The sequence below is a fragment of the Helicoverpa armigera genome, chromosome 19, assembly GCF_030705265.1.
Source record: "Helicoverpa armigera isolate CAAS_96S chromosome 19, ASM3070526v1, whole genome shotgun sequence".
Lineage (NCBI taxonomy): Eukaryota > Metazoa > Arthropoda > Insecta > Lepidoptera > Noctuidae > Helicoverpa > Helicoverpa armigera.
Window position 1 is genome coordinate 2,276,815 of NC_087138.1, and position 20,783 is coordinate 2,297,597.

The 20,783-nt window shown below is 36.1% G+C and overlaps 1 protein-coding gene and 1 non-coding gene across 2 annotated transcripts; one reads left to right on the forward strand and one right to left on the reverse strand.

Annotated features, from left to right (window-relative positions):
- The first annotated feature begins 184 nt into the window (after nt 1-184).
- LOC110379767 (uncharacterized) lies at nt 185-20,089 on the forward strand. Its single transcript, XM_021339563.3, has 8 exons — nt 185-379; nt 3,605-3,692; nt 9,578-9,720; nt 12,159-12,324; nt 12,971-13,101; nt 14,348-14,485; nt 18,719-18,896; nt 19,457-20,089. The coding sequence occupies exons 2-8, from the start codon at nt 3,618-3,620 to the stop codon at nt 19,595-19,597; spliced, it is 972 nt and encodes a 323-aa protein (XP_021195238.1). The 5' UTR covers nt 185-379; nt 3,605-3,617; the 3' UTR covers nt 19,598-20,089.
- Trnal-caa (transfer RNA leucine (anticodon CAA)) lies at nt 6,753-6,868 on the reverse strand. The gene is made up of 2 exons: nt 6,831-6,868; nt 6,753-6,797 (listed from the first exon to the last, which is right to left on the reverse strand). It is a non-coding gene; the product is annotated as a tRNA-Leu (tRNA).
- Nucleotides 20,090-20,783: the final 694 nt, after the last annotated feature.

A 20,783-nucleotide genomic window follows, 5' to 3' on the forward strand; every position in this document is an offset into this window, starting at 1 on the left:
AAAATGAAGTAAAACGTAATGATTTCGAAATTATCCAATTTCCAACGCTACAAGCACTCTAGCCATAGAAGTTGTTTCATATGTCCAAAAAAGTCCACAAAATTTTAGTTATTTCTACATGAAAACGTTTCTGTATTGATACAAAATTGATCTTTGGATCTCAAACCAACCACTTTTTTCGGACCAACAAAACCCACGTCACGTCAAGCGTCAAAAGCAAAGCGAGTGGCCGGATCACGCATCGAGTGCGTGTTTGTCGCTTTATTAAAATAAATTTTAGTTTGTGTAGTGATACTTTGTGCTGCCGATTAGTTTCTCCCAGGATCCATTCAGTTACAGTTATTAGTATATTTTTGTGTCCAGTCTATAGGTTTTAACGGTAAGTTGCGTGTTTATTATTTAATTGATTGTTAACTGTGCGCGGTGCAAATGTGCAGATATATCTACTAAGCTATGTGCACTTTATAACTGGCCGGCATGAAGGGAAATTCTAGCGAATGCATCTCAAATATTTAACTGCAAATTCTATTAAGAATTCTTATAGACTTCGTTCTTTATTTATGTCATAACTTAGTGTTGAAGGGTATGCAGACCCGCATTTTTAAAAACGATCTTTTTCTATTAAATAAATCGTTTATTGCAGTATTTCCTACTAAACACATTAAGACTCATACTTTTCTACACCTAAAATTAAAAATTAAAATCTTTATAATACATAATGAGTGAAAATATGTCTATTTGGCTCAAATTTGATGACTTATGGAGTTCTTCAAAAGTATGTTAGGGCTGGCCTTGGAAGTATTTTTATACTGCATTAGATAGCTTCATGTTTGGCATCACTATTTCCTTACAATGTTGCTACTTACTAGCTGTTACTACCAACTTTCTAATTTAGTTGTACTATTTTATTTTATAATTTATCTTAATAAAACATACATAGAGACAAGAATGCTAAGACATAAATAACATAATAGTTAAATCTGAAAACTTGTATACAAACTTTGAGCTCCATCCATATTCATCCATATTCAATATATCAGATTTGAGATAACCATATGAAAAATTTAAAGAAATGATTATTAAAATTTGTGGAAAGACAGGAAAAACTGGACATAGCTATGTTTTGTGTTATTACTTACATTCCTACAGGAATATTTTTCTGATTTCTTAACCCCTTGTATGCTGGTGCGCGGATCTATGTGATCTACACAATGGATTTTCTATTGTTCTCTTATTAGCGGCATATAAGAGTTTAATAATTTTTTTTTTAATGCAGTTGAAAAAAAGTACAAAATAAAATGCCAGGGCACTGCTTTGGCTACAAACATAGACTTCCCAATAATGTAGTACATAGCGACTTTTTATCCAAATTAAATATTTTAAAATGATAAACCTTAAAACTAAAACCAATACTGCATTCAAAAATTTATTAAACAACATACATTACCATTTACACTAGAAATAACATAATCTTTCAACAAAAACATCGTAACATTTTCTAATAAAACATTTACCTGGGTTAGAAAATAAAACAATCAATGACTAATTAACATTTATAAACAAAAGTAAGTATGTAAATGTGATAAGTTTGCGCCACGGTTCAAAGGTCAGTATATTGTGAGACGCTGAAACCATTAGAAATTACAATTCATTTCAAATGAGTTTGTTTTTTCTTTTACTTGTACAAACTAGGTTATATATCTATCTGTATATGTAAAAGAAAGTCAGGCTGGTTAAGCTGAAAACTATCGGGGAGGTAGCTTAATAAGGATATTTCTGTCACCATCCAGATACGAGGAGCAGTTACCTCGGGATGCGGGTGAAACCATGGACAGATGCTAGTAATTGAATAAAAACTAGCCTATGTTATTGCTCAGGTTGTTATTTATCTCCAAACCAAATATTATCTTAATAAGTTGAGTCATGTCAAAAAAAAAAACAAGAACACCCGCATACAATAGGATCTAGGATTCCCTTGACAAATGGGCTATATAATGTTGAAATAATTTTTCAGATCCACCCAGTAGTTTCTGAGATTAGCATTGTCAGACAAAACTCTTCAGCTTTATAATATTAGTATAGATTATTTTGATTTATAACGCTTACTTACTATACAGATTAGTACCCCAATCTATCATTACTTTCTCACGTAGTCAGACCAAGTCCGAAGCATGATTCTTATCTCACTGGACTTTGTACTCTATGATTTTTTCTTCAAGTCTATTGAACTTTAGGTACTGACAGGTACCTATTTGCTGTTCAGATGAATATAGTTTAAATTATGGATATTAAACGCAGTTACTGATTGATAAATAAACTGTATGCTGTAATCGCCCTGTGTAGTTTCATCAGTTTCGGGTTTTTCAAGTTTATTGAATAACTACGTTTCATTTGAAACAAATGTTTTTCTCAAAACTCCAAATCACTCGTAGTTTTGATTTTATAAAGAGATTTACATCACAAATTTTCAATTCTTCGTAAACCTAAAATGTGGCTTACTTTTTTCCCATTCGCGTACCTACTACTACACTACTTCCTACTGTACCAATTACCAATATACAAGTTTTTATCAGGTAAATAGAACAAGATTTGAATAACACAAATTCAAATCCTATCCTGTTTACCTATACACACACATATATGTTTTACAAAGAATACTGCAAAATGCAGTAGAGTGCATTCTAACTAGACAGTAGCAACGCCACTGAATGCCAGCCAACTCGCACCGCGAACTAGTCTCCGCGAGGGTATCGAACCCGCGACCCTGATCTCAAAACGACAGAGACAATAACCGACAATAAGGCAATAATTGGGCAATTGCAGGAACATCAGTAAATGTTATATTACATAAAAGATGCTCATTGTAGTCATAATATTTGTTTGCGAATTAGTCTGAATTCATAGATTGATTTATCAAAACTTTTTGCTCTAGCAAAGAGAAGAATAAATCGGCCATATGTCAGCCTATACAAGAATTTAGTATCTAAGGGTATATTTTACAAAGCTACTTGCATAATTCTTTCCTAATGCCCATCTTAACATTTGAACAAGGCAAAATGAAAGTGTGTGATTGTAAATGTAGCGACATTCTGCATATAAAAACTAAACACAGCCACAAAGGTAAATCAATGCAATTTTTGCCAATTTGCATCTCAAGGAGCCATAATGGCAACAATCTTCAATCAGCATTATACCTATGACTATTTGAAACTGAAACGTAGAAAAACGTTACAATCACACCAAATGGCCTATCAGTTGAAATTGTACTGAATTATCGTCACGAGAGGGACCTTATTTTAGTTATTTTCTGTTCAGTGCTCAGAAAACAGAGTAAAATCATTCGAATGGACGCCACGGTATATGCATCTTCGGTCGTTTTGTTTGGTGTAAAATCACATAAAGTATCTTAAAATAACTTGAGTCAAATCTCGAATTCTTTAGCAACAAAAAGGTTTTTTGTCATTTTATATATCCTAGCAAGAAAAGGATAGAACGGCCATGCCCGCTTTGCTCGAAACTTGTCTCGGCCACTGACATGCCCCAAATTTTCTGGTCAAGTTTTTATCTGGCTTAATTCCTAACAGTGCATCTCTTTTGTTTTCAGGTAAATTTACAAAATGAGTGCCTTAAAAAATGCAGTGGCGTTGTTTGTGAATCACGGCAAAGTTGGAGCGAGGGGCAATGGAAAGTTTGTAAGTACTATTTTATTCATTTACGTAATAGTTTGAACAGTAGATTTTAAACATACTACGTTACCTTCGCTAGAAACAGTTATTCCTGTAGTTGACGGGTAAGCCATTATATTATGTTGTAATTTACGATAGACTAGAGCCAAAAATAGACCCCTGAGGTATCCAGGGTATCTCTCAAAATACTTATTAGTCTGAAGAGACTGCGTCCATTTCTTCTTAGGAACCTATTTCCGAAAATATTTAATCTTCACGTTCAATAATGAGTTCAATGCCTGTATTCTGCCGAAAGTCTAAAATAATTGCCAAAAACTGCTATTTCACGTTGCTGTCTCTGGTCAAACGCTTTCACTAAATACACACGTGAAATGTTACGTAAGCAATGACTCGATGCAAAGCCATATTTTCAATTATTATCAGATAAATGTGCAACAAGAATGCACGCTTAATTCCAGTGATAAAAGAACGAACGGCCTTATTTACATAATTGTGTGTTCATTGGACTTTGAGCCTGTTACAAAGTGTCAGACGATCGGAAACGTACGAATTCTGAGTTAAAAATACCTCACTACTTTCATATGCAATATAGTTTGGTTGGGCTATCTAGCCATCCTAGTCGGAAGTGGTTAATTTCACATGAACTCATTTGGAGATTGACATTGACCTTTAATATTTGACCTTGGAAATGAAACGGTTAACAATTTTGTGGCATTTATAACTGACTTTTTACTGCTTGTCCCGAAGCACAAAAAGCTTTGTGAATCTGACGCCTTGCCATCAGGTCTAAAACCGATTTTCAATTAAATATCCACTTGTCCAGTTAGTTGCTGAGTTCTATGTTCAATTCTCCAGGTATAAATAAGAACGGGTAAACAAAACTATTTAAGTACCATTATAAAGTCACCTATCATCTGATTGAGAGAATTCTACTTATTCTGGATTAACATCGTTAGTCTTCTATGCTCTAGATTCTGGACCTACACTAACACGCACTAAACGTCTCATAGAGTTACGTCGCGTGAATAGATGCATCGTATGTTCTGTAATGCACTTGGCAACGGGTGCCGTGACGTCACAGTCACGTGGTACTGATGCACTATCGCACCATGGAGTGCGTATTGCGTTTTACGTTATAGGTTAGAAGTTATAGTGAGGTAAAATGTACTGATTGTGTTGTTCAATTAGGTCACTGTTGCTAATGTGAAATAGTAAAATTCTACAAAAAATATTGCTCTCAACTTAAGAATATAATCGAAAATCAGAACCTCTATATTGCACACCGACTCTTGACTGTTCAGGGTCCAGAAATAGGTCCACCCAAAAGATGGTTGTCAACTTAGGAAACATAATCGAAAATACGTTCTTTATATTGTTGACCCTTTAACTGTTCAGGGTCCAAAATTACCTAAATTAAGATTTAGAACACTAGTTGTTAGGGAATTTCACCATGTTTCAATGTCAAATGCAAATCATCTAGTTTGTTGTTGTGCAAAATACGAGTACTAGGCCACCAGGAGTAAACAGGAACTGTTTGTAACCAAAGTAAACAATGCACTTGCCAAATGCACTGCAAGTAATATTTAACCTTAACGTGCTAAAAATAGAGACTGTTTACAAACAGCCTATGTTTTATGTTATGTTCGTGGGCTAGACCTACACGATTTTTATTACGACTTATTGCTGTAACATACCTTACACTATTAATTAACGCGTAGTATGTAGTTTTCTAAATGCGTAATATGCGTTTGACCTTCTCCAACTTTTCCTCCACTTGTACTGAAATGTAGGATTTCATTAGCACTTTAATATTCCTAATAAAAGATGATCTCTAGAGTCACGAAAGATATTGCATTGCAAAATTTATGAAATCAACATCCACTTTTCTTCCAATCCAATTCAAAAATTCAAAGTATTGCTGAGATTAAATATCTGGAAAGGCCAAAATCCTACAAAGCTAAATGCCGAGTCCGTTTAATGTTTTGTTAACCGATTTATCCTTACTTAATTCTTGGTAGCATCAATCATCTTCATTCAAGATTCAGCAGAAATAAGGAAGTATTAGGTATCCCCGAACACACGATTCACGACAATCGGCACTTGTTCTCAGTTCGCGTGGAAACAGCCAATATGACTGAGTTATCATCATTTGTATGGGACCAACCAATCAAACACACGCGGTGTTCAGATGATGTTCATATTGTTGCTAGTAAATCATTGTTATTGAGAACTAATATAGCTGCTAGGCTATTCGATTTGAACACTTCTTCACTATTATTATTGAGAGCTCAAGAGGTACAGTATTATGTGAAGAGGAAAGACTACAAGCGGAATAAACGCAAATCACTAAATCAAAATGCTCTGATGGACTTGATGTTTATTTTATTACCGGGAGTGGGAAGTATTTCCCCTGGGATGCGAGTGAAATCGTTAGAGACTGCTAGTACCTTCTGTGTGCTGTTAATAAAATCAGAAAAGTGATGCTATGCTGAAATTGTTTATCCATATTAAACTCTTATTGCATTCGCAATAATTGAATTCTGAAAACCCTATAAATTGGATACTTTTGGGATTATTTAAGCATTGTTTAACAATATGTAAAGAAAATGCATTTCTTTCAAGGTCGAAAGACGTATAAAACAGTGCAGATGATTTACAAGCTGTTCCGCCCGGGTGCATTGCGAAAGTAACGCTCGATTCAACTCCCGCGCATGTCTCGTCTACTCGTCATTTTTCTCGGAAAAATCTATTGTCACTTCGATTAAATTCTGCAGTAATATTATTAAAAATAAAAAGTATGATATAATTATTTTGGTAGATAAGCAGGCTACAAAAAACGGCCCAGACAGTATATTATGTTAGAATCGCATCATGATGGTTTTGTGATAACTATCTCCAATTCGATATGATATCAAAATAACCAACCAGTTATATCTGGTAGACGGTTCTGTGTACATATAGATAGTGTTATAATTTTAACCTAGTTTATAAATAGAGTATAATTTACAGTGGCACGTTTGAGGTGAAAACTTCGAAAAGAAAAATAAAAAAAATGCCAAAAAGGTTTGTCAGAAGTGGGATTCGAACCCACGCCCTCAGAGAGGACCAGAACAACTCTACCCACGTTCAGTGAGCAAGGGATTCCTTGAGTCTGGCGCCTTAGACCGCTCGGCCATCCTGACACACAGAAGCTGTGGCGAAATAGGCCAGTGTATTATGTTGCATTTTTTTTTTGTATTTCATTTTCAGAAATGACAAAGCAAATAATGTCTGTCTATCTATTCTGAGTCTGAGTTCAGATGATAAGCTTAAGAAAAATATACAAACAAAATCGCATAGTTTTCTTTATTGTTTTTAATTACGTTTGCAGCAGTATATTTGTACCTATATGGCCTGACTCCAATTAGAGAAAATTGTTTGAGTTATCTCTGTTTCTTGAGACGCATATTTAACTTTAATATTTTTTTTTATGAAAACAATATTGCTACTATCAATATCCGTGTTTACAAATCTGGGAATGGCTTGGAATTTGGACCAACTAATATTTGTAGTAACCTGAACCAATAGAATGACATTGTTTATCATAGTTTCAATTGCAATACAAATTGCAACTATTTCAATCAGGTGTTGCTTCTACGGCGCAGATTCGCAACATCCGCAAAAAACTGTCAAGTAGGTAAAATTGGGCATTAGCCTTAGGATTAAATAGACTACAGCACATAGAAAAATGTACCACGGTTCCTAAAAAAGGTTGTCCTGCTAATAAAATTTGTAAAACAGGGCAGAATATCGGTCTATGGATATTCAAAGCGAAAATTTTTCATCACATAGTTACGACATGTTACTGGTTTCGCCTATGGCGAGTTAATCTCCCTGGATTAAAAACATCCCATATAAAAACTGATGTTTAAATGATGCTTGAATTATGCGTGAATGAAGGACCCACAAACACACTCAAACTTCTTGAGTTATTAACCTTTTCACGCCCTTTGTACCTTTATTGGCTCGCAGATACAATTTCGCATATTCAAACACGAACCTTTTTTTTAAGTTAACCGCAAAGATAGCTGCTTAAGTACTCACTTCTTATAACAATATTTCCAGTTTGCACAACACTAGGAGGTTTTTTATCGGCCGTCTCGAACTTGGCCGTGCCGTTGACGTCTGACATTGAACTTGCCGTTTTGCACTATTGCTTGTTACGTGATCAATTATGTTCTATTACATAAAGTACTTTATAAAGATAACTTGGTCTTTCTCGCGGTTCCACCTTCGATTCGACGGGACTTCTTTCGGTACTCAGGCTTTCCTGTTTCCTGGGGACAGTGTAGCTTCCCTAGCATTTAGGGTGGAAACAAAAAAATGTTCTTCTTGATAATATTAGTTTAGAAATCTGTAAATAATATGGCCACACTATTGACTAAGAAAATGGAGTTGCTCAGTATGGATTATGGCTATTCATTCCCTCTATTTCTTTCAAAAATAAATTATAAAATTATGAAAGATCATGCTGAAAAAAGTTGGTCAAAGAGACGTAGAGATATATAACCGTTGGAAATACTACGGTAATTTCAGAAATATCATGTACTCGTAGTTAAAAGACTGATTCAGACAATACAGACGTCTAGTTAGATTATACGAGTGTGCTATCTACTGAAAACAAAACAAAATTGAGCCTCTCCACAATAATCGACTCGTAATCAGTAATCGGTTTAACCTTGAATGTGGACTTGACAATGGATAATTGACATAACGGCTAATGATGATGGTAATGCCGGCAGCATTAATAGGATCGACAAGTCCCAATTTGTAGAATGTTTTCAAAGGGATCTTGCAAATAATGCCAAATATAAAAAAAAATGTGCCCATCTCAGAGTTTTCGGGATTGTAATCCTTCTTTTAGAAGTTTAAATGCAGACTATCAGTTTAAATGCAGATTAAAAGCCTCAGTATGGTATATATTTTGGATGAGACGTTAATAACCATATAACGTTCCTATTCCGTCCGTTCCTTGTAAAACACTGGTACCCAGCTTCACCCGGTTAGACTGGAAGCAGACCCCAACATAGTTGGTAAAGGCTAGGCAGATGATGTGTGATGATCTATTCCATCCCATACCCTATTTGGATGGATTAGAATTTCACTTTCTACTAACAGTCTTTTTTTTTGAATACCTAGAACTATGTTTTCAGCAGCATTTCCGATCCGATCAGCAATCATAAACGTGTCTTCATTGATAAAATTCAAGTCATAATACACACACGTGGTGATTAGGTGTACGTCGGCGCATGATATATGATTCACTTTCCAATTTACCAATTACCAAATAATGCGATTGCGAATATTTATTAACTGTTGCCTTTTTCCTTAATTATAGCTATTTAAATTTTAATTAATAAATTGATTCATATTCATGACGCATCGTGGTCAATTTAACGATGCCTATTCTAAATAACTTTATGACTTCATAATTTCTGATTAACCTAAATTTAATTAAATTAATTCTGAAATAAATTTAATAAATATTTTAAATATGGCAGGGCTTGGAATGACTAATAATTTGCCTTAACACTTATAAGTTTCCAATAAATTAATTCTTCAATATCAAGCTCTCTTTTACTTGCCTTAACACAAGTATGAGGGAACGCATTTATTGTTCTACTCATCATTTTCATCATCTTCCGAGCCTTTGCCCAACTATTTTGGGGTCGGCTACCAGTCCAACCCGATGCTGCTGAGTATCAGTGTTTTACTAGGAGCGACTATCTGACCTCCTCAATCCAGTTACCCGGGCAACCCAACACCCTTGGTTAGACTGGTGTCAGACTTACTTATGTTAAGATGTACTTACTTATTATGATATCCAACTAAGTCATATATATTGTTCCCAGGCCACATTCCGTCCGCTGCTGTCATGCGCCCCAGTGGCGATGGTCACAATGGACCGCGGTGCGCACACACAGGACATCACGAAGAACATACAGTACATCAGCAATGACAAGATCAAGCTTAAAGCTGATCCTGCTACTATGAGGTGAGTAAATTAATAGTTATTTTATTAGTCAATTCATCATCTGCCTAGCCTTTCTCTATGAGGTCGGCTTCCAAACCGGATAGCTGACACCCGTGTTTCACATGAAGCGACTGTCGATCTGACCTCCTCAACCCGGTTACCCGGGCAACCCAATACACCTTGGATCGATCTCCGGAAAGATTACAATGCTTCAGGTGCAGCTTCTTTTTCTGATCTTGAATCTTAAAATTATGAACTGGGTCGTTATGCTTTCTCTGCAAAATCCCGTACCTTTTCATATTTATCTTAAGAACGATGGAGCTTGGAAGAAGTTTATAATTTACATCCACCACGTCCACACGGACGTGTGGACGGACATTTACTGCAAAAATAGGCCTTGTCAGTCACTGGAGAGCACATCAGCGAAGCTCTCAAAATTAAGCGCAGACCCAAGACGCTGAAGCCGAAATCGGCCAGGATCAATATATATAGTTTACATAGGACAAGTCAACATAAGAGTTAAATAATTTTAGTATGGCTCCAGTCCTGATTGGACCTCACTAAAATAACCAATTATAAATATTACATTTCCTGCAGTCCGTAAACAGTATCAATAAATAATATAATCGTGCAATGAACGACCCGACGTTTTAATCGCACTGATTGACTAACTGCACCTATGTAGTCGCCAGGACGCTGATTAGAATTCATGCAGACAAGTTTTCCAAGGCTTCTCATAAAGCAGAGATAGTGGATATAAAATATATTAATTAAAATATGAACTTAGACCTCGTTCGTGACTATATTTTCGATATGCTATGTTATGAAAATCCTAGCTTTCTATTTTTTCTGCAAGGGTCTTAGTCAAGCGACTTGTCTTGGTTCTGAAAATCATAAGTGCTGTTTTTTGAGTAAACTTTAATAGTACCTATATCGCTTAAGTCTATGAACCTAAATCATACAACTTTTAGCAATACGGCACACTCAATCAAGAGGTTAATTAAGAACAGCATTCCTAGATAAATGGTTTTAGCTCAGACTCAAACTCAAACGTTTGCCTCGTTTGCTTTGGCGCACATAGGTTCTATTTCATGGAGACAAAAACTTCATACTTGGTTCATCCTTCAAGCCTTTTTCCCAACTTTGTTTGGGTCGGCTTCCAGTCTAACTTCATACTTGATTAGTTGCAAAAAACCAAAGGCCAAGTGCTGGGATATAGTGACCTAATTGAAAGCTTCCCTGGTCTAGTCTACTTCCAACTTTCCGAGGCTTTCTTGGCTTGGTTGGTTAATACTACCTACCCTTGCAAGATAGTCGTAACAGGTCTATTCTCGTAATGTCTCCAACACGTGACACTGCATGTCAAATGTTACGCAATATGGTACGATCGGAGATATAATTACACTCTATTTGTTTGTGTCACGCGAATTGAGAGCCAATCGGGGAAGTGGGTCGATTCGATGCTTTCAAACGGCTCGTGTATTTGTTACTATGTTATGGCCGATTGAAGTCATGGTGAAGTTTAAAAGTACTGTGCAAAAAATCGTATTGTTTGAGCAGAAATTCCACATATTTATTTATTTATTTGTTTATATCAGGCAACTAGGGCCTATGAGATGCCATAGCATTACATAAGGGATCCAGGAGATTAATATTATGTATAATCGGGTTAAGATAAACCCAGTGCCAGTTACGCGAAAATTAGGGTCATAAAGATAATTTCAAACTAATAATCGACTTACTTCGACTGTTGTTTCCTTATTTTCTCACACGAAACGGGATGTATTATGGGTCACACACGCTTACACATGCGATCATGCGCTTGTCCAAGGTTGACAAAATACAAAGATGGGTCAAGAATGTAATTCCTAAAAACTAGTTCTATTATTTTCGTTTTTACATCTTAACGTAATAGGTCGTAGGTAAATAAAATGTATATTACAATTTTAATTAACGTCTTTTTCCTCAAAACTTTTTGTCTTGACGTCAATGTAAAATAAATAAAAAAATAGAAACAGACTTCCCAAAACATTGATAGTGACAAAATAAAAACAAAATACATCTCATTATTGTCTTTTGACTTTTGACTGTGTTTATTTTAACACCGACTTCGGGACCCATGTCAAAAAAGAATTTTCAATATCAGTCCAGGTATCTTTGAGACAAAAGAAAATAACATCCGCATTAGTTGGATGCCAACAGTTATTACATTAAGAAGTATAGGAGAAATCGATACTTGCAAAAAAGTTACAAGCTAAATGCATAACCAATTACAGGCAAACACCACATGTTCTTAAAAGTACTTAAGTATATCTAAATTCAATTGAAAAGAACATGCACACAATGCGAAAATGCAGAAAAACAATTATAAAAAATATTTATTTGTCGGAAAGTTCTACTAAATAAAATACTTTAAGAAATCTTAAGATAAATATTTTATAAGACACTCTTGTCATCAGATTGGACAAACGGGTCGACAAGCCAATGTGCGTCATGATCAACTGGCTCCTAGCAAGACAGAAACACGTGATGAAGTACGCTACATTATACCTGGAGCAAGGCTTCGATGTCGTCTCCGTATCCTGCACACCTTGGCAGCTCATGTGGCCCATGAAGGGCTCCCAGGTTTGTTACAAACTATATTTAACTTTAAAACCTTGTGGCTAAGGTTGAAATTTGCATGTTGGGATGGTATTATACCTGGAGCAAGGCTTCGATGTCGTCTCCGTATCCTGCACACCTTGGCAGCTCATGTGGCCCATGAAGGGCTCCCAGGTTTGTTACAAACTATATTTGACTTTAAAACCTTGTGGCTAAGGTTGAAATTTGCATGTTGGGATGGTATTATACCTGGAGCAAGGCTTCGATGTCGTCTCCGTGTCCTGCATACCTTGGCAGCTCATGTGGCCGATGAAGGGCTCCCAGGTTGGTTACAAACTGAATTGTACTTTAAAGCTTTTTGATTAAGATTGAATCTCGCATGTTAGGGTGGTAAATGGTTGTTACAGAAGGCATGTCAGGTTTTGGATAATATCAAATTTTAATTAGTCAGTAACTGTGGTTATAAACAATTTAAGTTATTTGGTTTCTACCATCGGTTTCACCGTGCGTCCCGTGGGGACTACTTACGAATAAAATGCCTACCTCAATAAATTAACTGTATAACACTGAAAAATAGATAAGCACATCCCAGCAAATAAACTCTTCATCTTTCTAACATTAGAATAGATGAAAAAAAATAGGTTTCTTTAACTTAGTTTAATATTTACAGCTGGTAGCCGAAGACCTGATCAAGTTCATGGCTATGAATGAGAACGAGCACCCTCTAGTGGTTCATGGCTTCTCAGTCGCTGGTTACATGTGGGGAGAGGTCTGCGTTCACGTCATGAAGAATAAGGAACTGTAAGTATCAACTTATAAGGCAAGCCCAAGTTTACCGACAACCCTATGCGTCAATTTCCTTAAAGTGAAAACTGTTGTTGTAAGAAAATATGACGTTTATGAAATCGGTGAACTTGGGCTCTAATCATCATCTGCATAGCCTTTTCCTAACTATGTTTTTTGGTGTTGGGGTCGGCTTCCAGTCTTACCTTACAGTTAAGTAACAGTAGCATCGTACAGTTATACATAAAGTGACTGCTTATCTGACCTCATCAACCCAGACAGCCAGGCTACACTATACTCCTCTTGCTAAGACTGGTTTTCAGACTTCCTGGCAAAATATGTACGCTCTTCCGAAATTCGGAAGTAGTCATCATGACACTTAATGGCCTCCTATCCATTTAAGGATAATGTCTTTTGGATTTATTCCCAGGTCCAAAAAAAAAAATTATCTCAGCCACAAAACGTCCACTGTCGAACAAAGGCTTCCCACGTTTGATTTTGTCTCTGCAGTTCTACGGTTTTTTTTAAGATATCTTGATTCTTTTGTCTAGTTGTTCATCTACCTAAGACTAGAACAGTTTACATAAGTACTTAATATGCATTGAAGCTAGAAGTTCTCAAATTAACTTTTATTGTCGTCTAGTTTAATGATGATTTAAGTGCATTCAAGTTACGCTATTAGCATTTTAATGGTTAATTAGAGGTTTGTTTGATTAAAAACATGTGGAAAACAGTACATGCATTTTAACTAGGATCATAAAATTTTATTTAATTAATTTTAATTCTGAAATCAGATATTATCATTAAAAAAAAAAACATTTTTTTCTGGTTTTCATAAATTAAAAGGCATCATAGAAACAATTTCTTCGACGCATTGAGCTTGAATCAATACAAATTGACGTTCACCCATTTTGAATGTCTTATTCTATCTCCAGTTATGGACGGACTGTGTGAATGTTGATATGGTTAGAAAGAATGATTCTTGCGAGATGACGGCAGATAGAAGAGTATGGAAGAAGAAAACATGCTGCGCCGACCCCAAATAAAATTGGGATAAGGGCAGGAGGATGATGATGATATCGCTGAAAACCAGCGCTGGGACTCTGTCTCGTTTCGGGTCGCAGCATTACGCTGAGCGAGGGCTGTATTACGCGCTTTAAGACGCATCTTTTCCCCTTTCTTTTCTTATTTTGACTGTGTATATGCGTCTTAAATTGCGCAATAAAACGTATTTTCTTTCTTTCTATTTATATTTTATCTCCAGTTACCAGCCAGTAATGGACCGCGTGGTGGCTCAAGTGTGGGACTCTGCTGCCGACATCAGTGAGCTCGCCATCGGGGTACCAGCTGCCGTCTTCCCCAAGAACCAGATCATGCAGAAGACGCTGAGAGCTTATATGGAGTAAGTAGCATTTAAATTAATTTTAATAACGTTCCGAACTGCAAAACCGATGAGACCTATATTAAAACTAGCAGTTCCCCGCGTTTTCTCCGTCGTCCTGAGAGAACTTCTCAGAGCACCTGGATAAAAAGAAGACTATAGCCCGTTTTCACCAACAATCTCTTAACGTTTCTCTTACTAAGTGTCACTTAGAATAAGGGTTCCTCCATTAATGAAGGTTATAAGGGACACTTAAACTTTGGTGAAAACGAAATTCGTATTAAGTGTTCCCTAAATGCTCTTAGGGGTCCCTAAATTTAGGCATTTGTTGGTGAAAATTTGCTTAAGTCCTTTCTCAAATTCCAGCTGGACTATCTGTGTACCGAATTGTATTTAAATCGACTCACTAGTTTTGTCTTGAAAGCTATAGACAGAAAGTGTTGAATCATATAAAGGCAACCTATAGATAGATAGACCATATACAACACTCCATAAATGATTTCTATAAATACAAATCGCTAGAAATAATAAACTGATCAAATGAAAGAGCACTTTAAATGAAGCCTATTAAGACAGCAAATAGACCAGCAATTGGCAAACAATTACATAAGGTCGAAGCACACGTGAGCTGCACGTGCTCTCAATAAAACTGGCGTTGTTATATAACTGACTATTCACTAAGCTCGTGCAATATTTTCATAAATCAACCTATTGCAGCATTTGTTTATGGCACCTGCTTAGCCATTTTCCCTACAATGTTGGGGTCGGCTTTCAATATAACTGGATGCAGTTGAGTACCAGTGTCATATGACCTTGGTAAAACTGGCTGTCAGACCTCCTGGCTTCTAGTGCAGTAGTTACCGTTCTGATTACGACTTTATTTGCACATTTTAGGTGGCTGGTGTAATAAAATTGAATTCTAAAAAGAAATAATAGTATGACCAGTTACATTATAAATACTAGCTGTAGCTGTGCTAGTTTTGATCTACCTCTTAATAAAGATTTGTTCAGCTTTTTAAAAAGAAGGATCAGGTTTATTCCTAAATCACAAGTTTACTGTCTCCAAAACATAATAAAAATCTCTAAAGAATGCATACAAAAGAAATTGCATTCAACACCTAGTAATTTGACCTACAAATGACACCAATATCGGATAACATTCAGTTCTAAATCACACGATTAAGAGTTATCACTAAAGGGAGAATTTAAAGATTAGCTGATGTTGCTACGTGAACGAACGGGTCGGGTCGCTTAATCGACCGATCAAAGTGCAGTTTATGTTTGCATGCAAAGTGCAATCAGCCCTGTCGCTATGTCATTTATTTATGTGCATAAGAACACATAATGATATCACAATTTCTTTCAAGATCTGAATCTTGAATTGAAAGAAATTATTTTTTCTCAATTTTTTTTTTCAAATATGTTCTCAGGAACTACTGATAGTTCTTAAGATTAACCAAACATAGATATAATGTACTCTTCAGAGCTTTTGTAGGACCATAGACTAGTAAAGAATACTTAGCTAAACTTTTTTATTAAGGTTTTAAGAAACCGATATTCCATTTATAACTATGAACGGGTTCAAAATCTCCCAAAAGTAAATAGAGGTGCCGTTTAATAATTTTCTTTGTATTGTTTATTTTGAAACAAAACAAAAAAAGCTTATCTATTACTTATCATTGTCTTAAAAATAGTACACTGACTAATTCTAATCATAAATATTAGGCATGACGATACATAATGATAATTTGTACGCCGATTTCCAATCAAGGTCGCACGTGTTAGCAGAATGTGTAGCTTTGGCGGTGTAAATGAACTTGTAAAACCTTGATATACTATTTAACTATTAGGTATCAATTATTTATTATTACTAGCCTATAATGTTCCACTGCTGGGCAAAGGCCTCCCCATCTCGTTTCCACACTTCCCGATCTTTCGACCGTGTCCACCAGTCTCGACGATAGGCGCTGGGGCCTCTCTTCCGGAGCCTACCCCGTCTGCGGTGACCATGCTGAGGTGTCCACTGGGTGACAATAGTGGCCCAGCTCTCCATCTATTGGGTATCTATTAAGACAATTATACATAAATAGACTAGATTGTATCCGTCTTACCACAAAAACTTTTAAACGTCAGTTTAAGACTTGTCTAAAAAAATGTCAGATTATGACGTTGACATATGGTTCATTTTGCAGCCAATTTTTTTTAGACAAGTGTAAAACAGATGTTTAAGTTTTTGTAGTAAGGCCATATATGTTTTAATTTCCTGGAAATTCTTCTTCATTTTCAGAAGAAGCTTTAGGAATATTCTAATAGTAAATTTTGAGATACCTATGTGTGAAACTTTGAGACTGCGGAAAAACGCGATTTCAGTCGCCCGTTGTTTCTTTGATTTCAAAAAAGTTCTCAATCTCAATGCATGAGTCTATAGGTATTTATGCAAAATAAAATCTTATTTATTTTTCTACACTTTCCCTGCAAACTAAAGTGAGTTGCCAACGAACAGTATTTAAATTTTATTTATATGTAAGTGGGTAGACTGTGTAAGTATAGAAGATTCATCATTAGGCGAGGTTCAAAGTGCAAGTTTTTATATAAGACCGCAATTTCAATAAAATACATAACTTTTGTGTATTTTTTACATTCATTTATGAAACTAACGCAATGTTCTTTCTAACAAAACCGCTTTTTAAAATGGCCAAACTAGACGAGGCTTAGCTTACTTTTTAGCAAGTCGGTTAAAAAATACGCACCCACTAGCCATATAAACATTCCCATAAGCATGCAATTAATTCTCATACTTAGTTCATATTAGACTTAATAATTAGCTCAAATACATTGTAAGTTAAGTACCACATGTTTTTAGATAAGAAAATATCTAGTTTCCTAGGCAAATAAGTTGCACTCAGATCTATACATATTAAATATAAATAAATGTTGCACTGTTTCATTCTGTACTGATAACTTTCAATGCCAGACAGAAGTTAGATAAAACCATTTAAATATAAATCATATAATCTCAATAAGACATTTCATAATGGACTTTGATAGAGTCCAAAGTTTATTTTTAGACCTACGTCCGCTTATGACCCTTAAATAAAAAACGTGATTTGTGAATGAACTCTGTAGTCAAGTATAAAATTGGTATACAATTTCGCATGTGTACCTATGCGTCTAAAAAATAATTTTCTTATAGTATTTTCCTCCACCTCTCAGTGACTAATAAGACGTTTAGAAATACTGTTATTTTAAGAAAATTATTTACATGGAGTCTACATTTTCACTCGGCACCCTTAGGGTCCGTTCAAACAGACCGGCTCGGAGAGCATCGGCGCGCATTTTTCATTTCACACAGACCGGAGCCGATCGGCTGTGCGAGCATTAAAGAGCAATCAATCGGAGCCAAACGTCAAGAAAAAGTACACGATCGGGGCCGGTCGGCTCCTCTTATTATTTCACACCGAGCGCCTTCGACCATTCTTAATGATAAAAGCAGTGCACATCCAAAAATAAACCTTAGTACAAATACTAAGTACTCCATTTTCAACGTGTTAAGAATTTGCTCTTCTCTCCGAGCCGGTCTGCCTGTAGGGACCCTTATCCTAGCTACCTCAACTTGGCGCCAATTTAATCCTTGCGACCTTATAAACTCGGCGCCCCTAGGACATAACCTTGAGCAAACTTCTTCTGACCTACGATAACACTATGAAAGACTAGAACAGTCTACACTTAATTTTAATACAATACACGTTCGTTCATAACTCTTCCGAGAACCAATGTCGGCTTGGCTAGGTCATGTCAAGTCATGAGTTAAGATGCGCTTTTGTTATGTTCCTTATCTGCTGTCCAGGGTTAAATCAATGTCAGAGTTGATAATTTTGAATTTTATTTCACTTAATCCTGTGTAGTGTAAGTACGGCACACATCTCGAGGAAATTATTCACTCGAAAGGCTAAGGATCCCCTTAGCATCATGGTTATGTTCTAAAATCTTACTAAAGACCATCTAAATACAGTAAATATTTTCGATACCAAAGAAAGTGCCTCCTATAACTTAAAACTGCTAATGACAGATGGGAAATCATTTGGGTATGCATAACCATGTACACTTAAGGTGTGTTGCAGCATTAAACTATAACCGAACCATCTGAAGTTGTCAAATCGTTGTATGGTTAAGTTATCGTTATACTTAAATGGTGCAATCCATCGTTAATTTTATTGCTCTATTTTTCTAAACCTTTTTTCTTTTTACTTCCAGATACCACATGAAGACGTTTCACGAAGCCGCCACATCCCACTACATCAGATCCTCGCAGCTGTTCCACACGAACCTGTGCCATGCGCCCGCGCTGTTTCTGCTGTCCCGCAGCGACCCCGTCGGCGCGGAGCGCAGCAACCGCAGTGTACATGATAGCTGGGTGAAGATGGGCATCCAGGTAGGTGTCATCAGATCCTCGCAGCTATTCCACACGAACCTGTGCCATGCGCCCGCGCTGTTCCTGCTGTCCCGCAGCGACCCCGTCGGCGCGGAGCGCAGCAACCGCAGTGTACATGATAGCTGGGTGAAGATGGGGATCCAGGTAGGTGTCATCAGATCCTCGCAGCTGTTCACACGAACCTGTGCCATGCGCGCGCGCTGTTCCTGCTGAGAAAGAGCACTTGAAACGTACCAAGTGAGGCTTCGAATTGGAGCTGAACATCCCAACCTTACAAATCTCACATCGAAATCGAAACTAAATAAAAGCAAAAATGGAGTGATAGGTATAGAATTTTTTGTGGGAAATTGTCTTGATGACGTTTCATTACATTCCTTAGGTACCTTATTTGTCACTATTAAGCCTCTTGTTCATACATGTTTCCATTACCAGTAATTTTATCGTATTTAGTCACGGCGCGACGGTCAATTTTGTACGGGTCACTATAAAAAAACGTGCCGTGAAAGTGTTCTTAGTTCTTCACAAAATTCATCATCACTAACTTCTAATTTCAATTGCAGTGCACATGGAAATGCTGGGACCGTTCGCCCCACGTGCAGCACTATACCAAACACCCCAAGGAGTATGTAGCTGCCTTATACGAACATCTCGATAAGTACGGCCTGGTCTCCCAGCCTGAGAAGATGAGGATGAGGTTATAAGCACATACAAAGAAGCACGGATTGTTTCACTTAAAAAAAATTCCTGTTGAAAAATTCGGAATAATATTACTAAAATTGAATGGTTATTTTATGCTGGCAACATTTTTATATGATAGTAGGAATCAGGGAACAGGGCCAACAATTTAAAAATGAAATCATTTTCTTCATTTATGCCATTTTGGTAGCAGTAATGCTTGAAAAGGCGGATAGAGAGATCGTAAGTGTTACCTCTCTGTGCCCACAACAAATGAAGTAGATATAGCACTTTTTGTTATGACAATTTAGAAACAAACTATATACAAGTCAAATTATTCATTTCATTAATCAACTTATGATTGGACAGGTGAAACAGTTCGTGCTAATACTAAATTTTCGTGTAGAAGTGGTGAGTGGTCTTAATTTTGCGATGTAATTCAAATAATTCTTGGGTAAATGTCTCTTACCTCGCAAATAATAAGATTGCGAAAAACCTATAGAATTAAGAAGGCAAAATACATATTAGTAAACCTACTTGGAAAACTGTCCTTTATGTGAAATTGATATACGAAGTGGTAGATGTAAATGTAAGTATTTTTTGGCCATTTTGAAAAATACATAAGTACATTTCTTTACAAAATTACTAGAACCACTTTCGGACTATTTATTTTCCTTCTGGCAAAATATATTTTATAGTCATAGTTGCCGAATTCATAATGGCCAAATGCTTACTTGATTTTGTATGTAGAAATGACATTGTATGGGTACAGTATATAAAACTTAAATTAATAAGGTCTTCTGACTTAAAAGGATATTATTACATAGAAATGAGAAGGCCACCATGCTGTGAGCTTGGAAATTATCGAAACTATTGTTGAAACACAAAATAAAAATGTCAATTCTTTTTACTTTTAAAAAGTTATCTCAATTTTTTGGAAAACTTAAAAATGCTGGTGCTTTGGTTTTTAATAGCTCAGTATAAATAAGCTAAATTAAATAAATTGTATTTTTCCTAAAACAAAGACTTAAATTGAAACTAGACTAACAACATGATTTGTTGACGTTTGATATTAAGGAAGAATTTTTGGATTGTTGAGTGGCAACACTAAGCTACAGTGTTGCTAGTTTATATGTTTTGTGATGAATATCTCAAAGTTAATGGTGTCTTAAATCGAGTTCTTTAAAATTGCAGATTTTTGTAACTGCAGTA

Excerpts from the sequence above, each read along its gene's own strand:
- LOC110379767 (XM_021339563.3), top strand. The coding sequence starts at position 3,618 with ATGAGTGCCTTAAAAAATGCAGTGGCGTTGTTTGTGAATCACGGCAAA. Across the intron at positions 13,102-14,347 it reads GTCATGAAGAATAAGGAACT|TTACCAGCCAGTAATGGACC; the intron begins GTAAGTATCAAC and ends TTTTATCTCCAG. Across the intron at positions 14,486-18,718 it reads ACGCTGAGAGCTTATATGGA|ATACCACATGAAGACGTTTC; the intron begins GTAAGTAGCATT and ends TTTTACTTCCAG.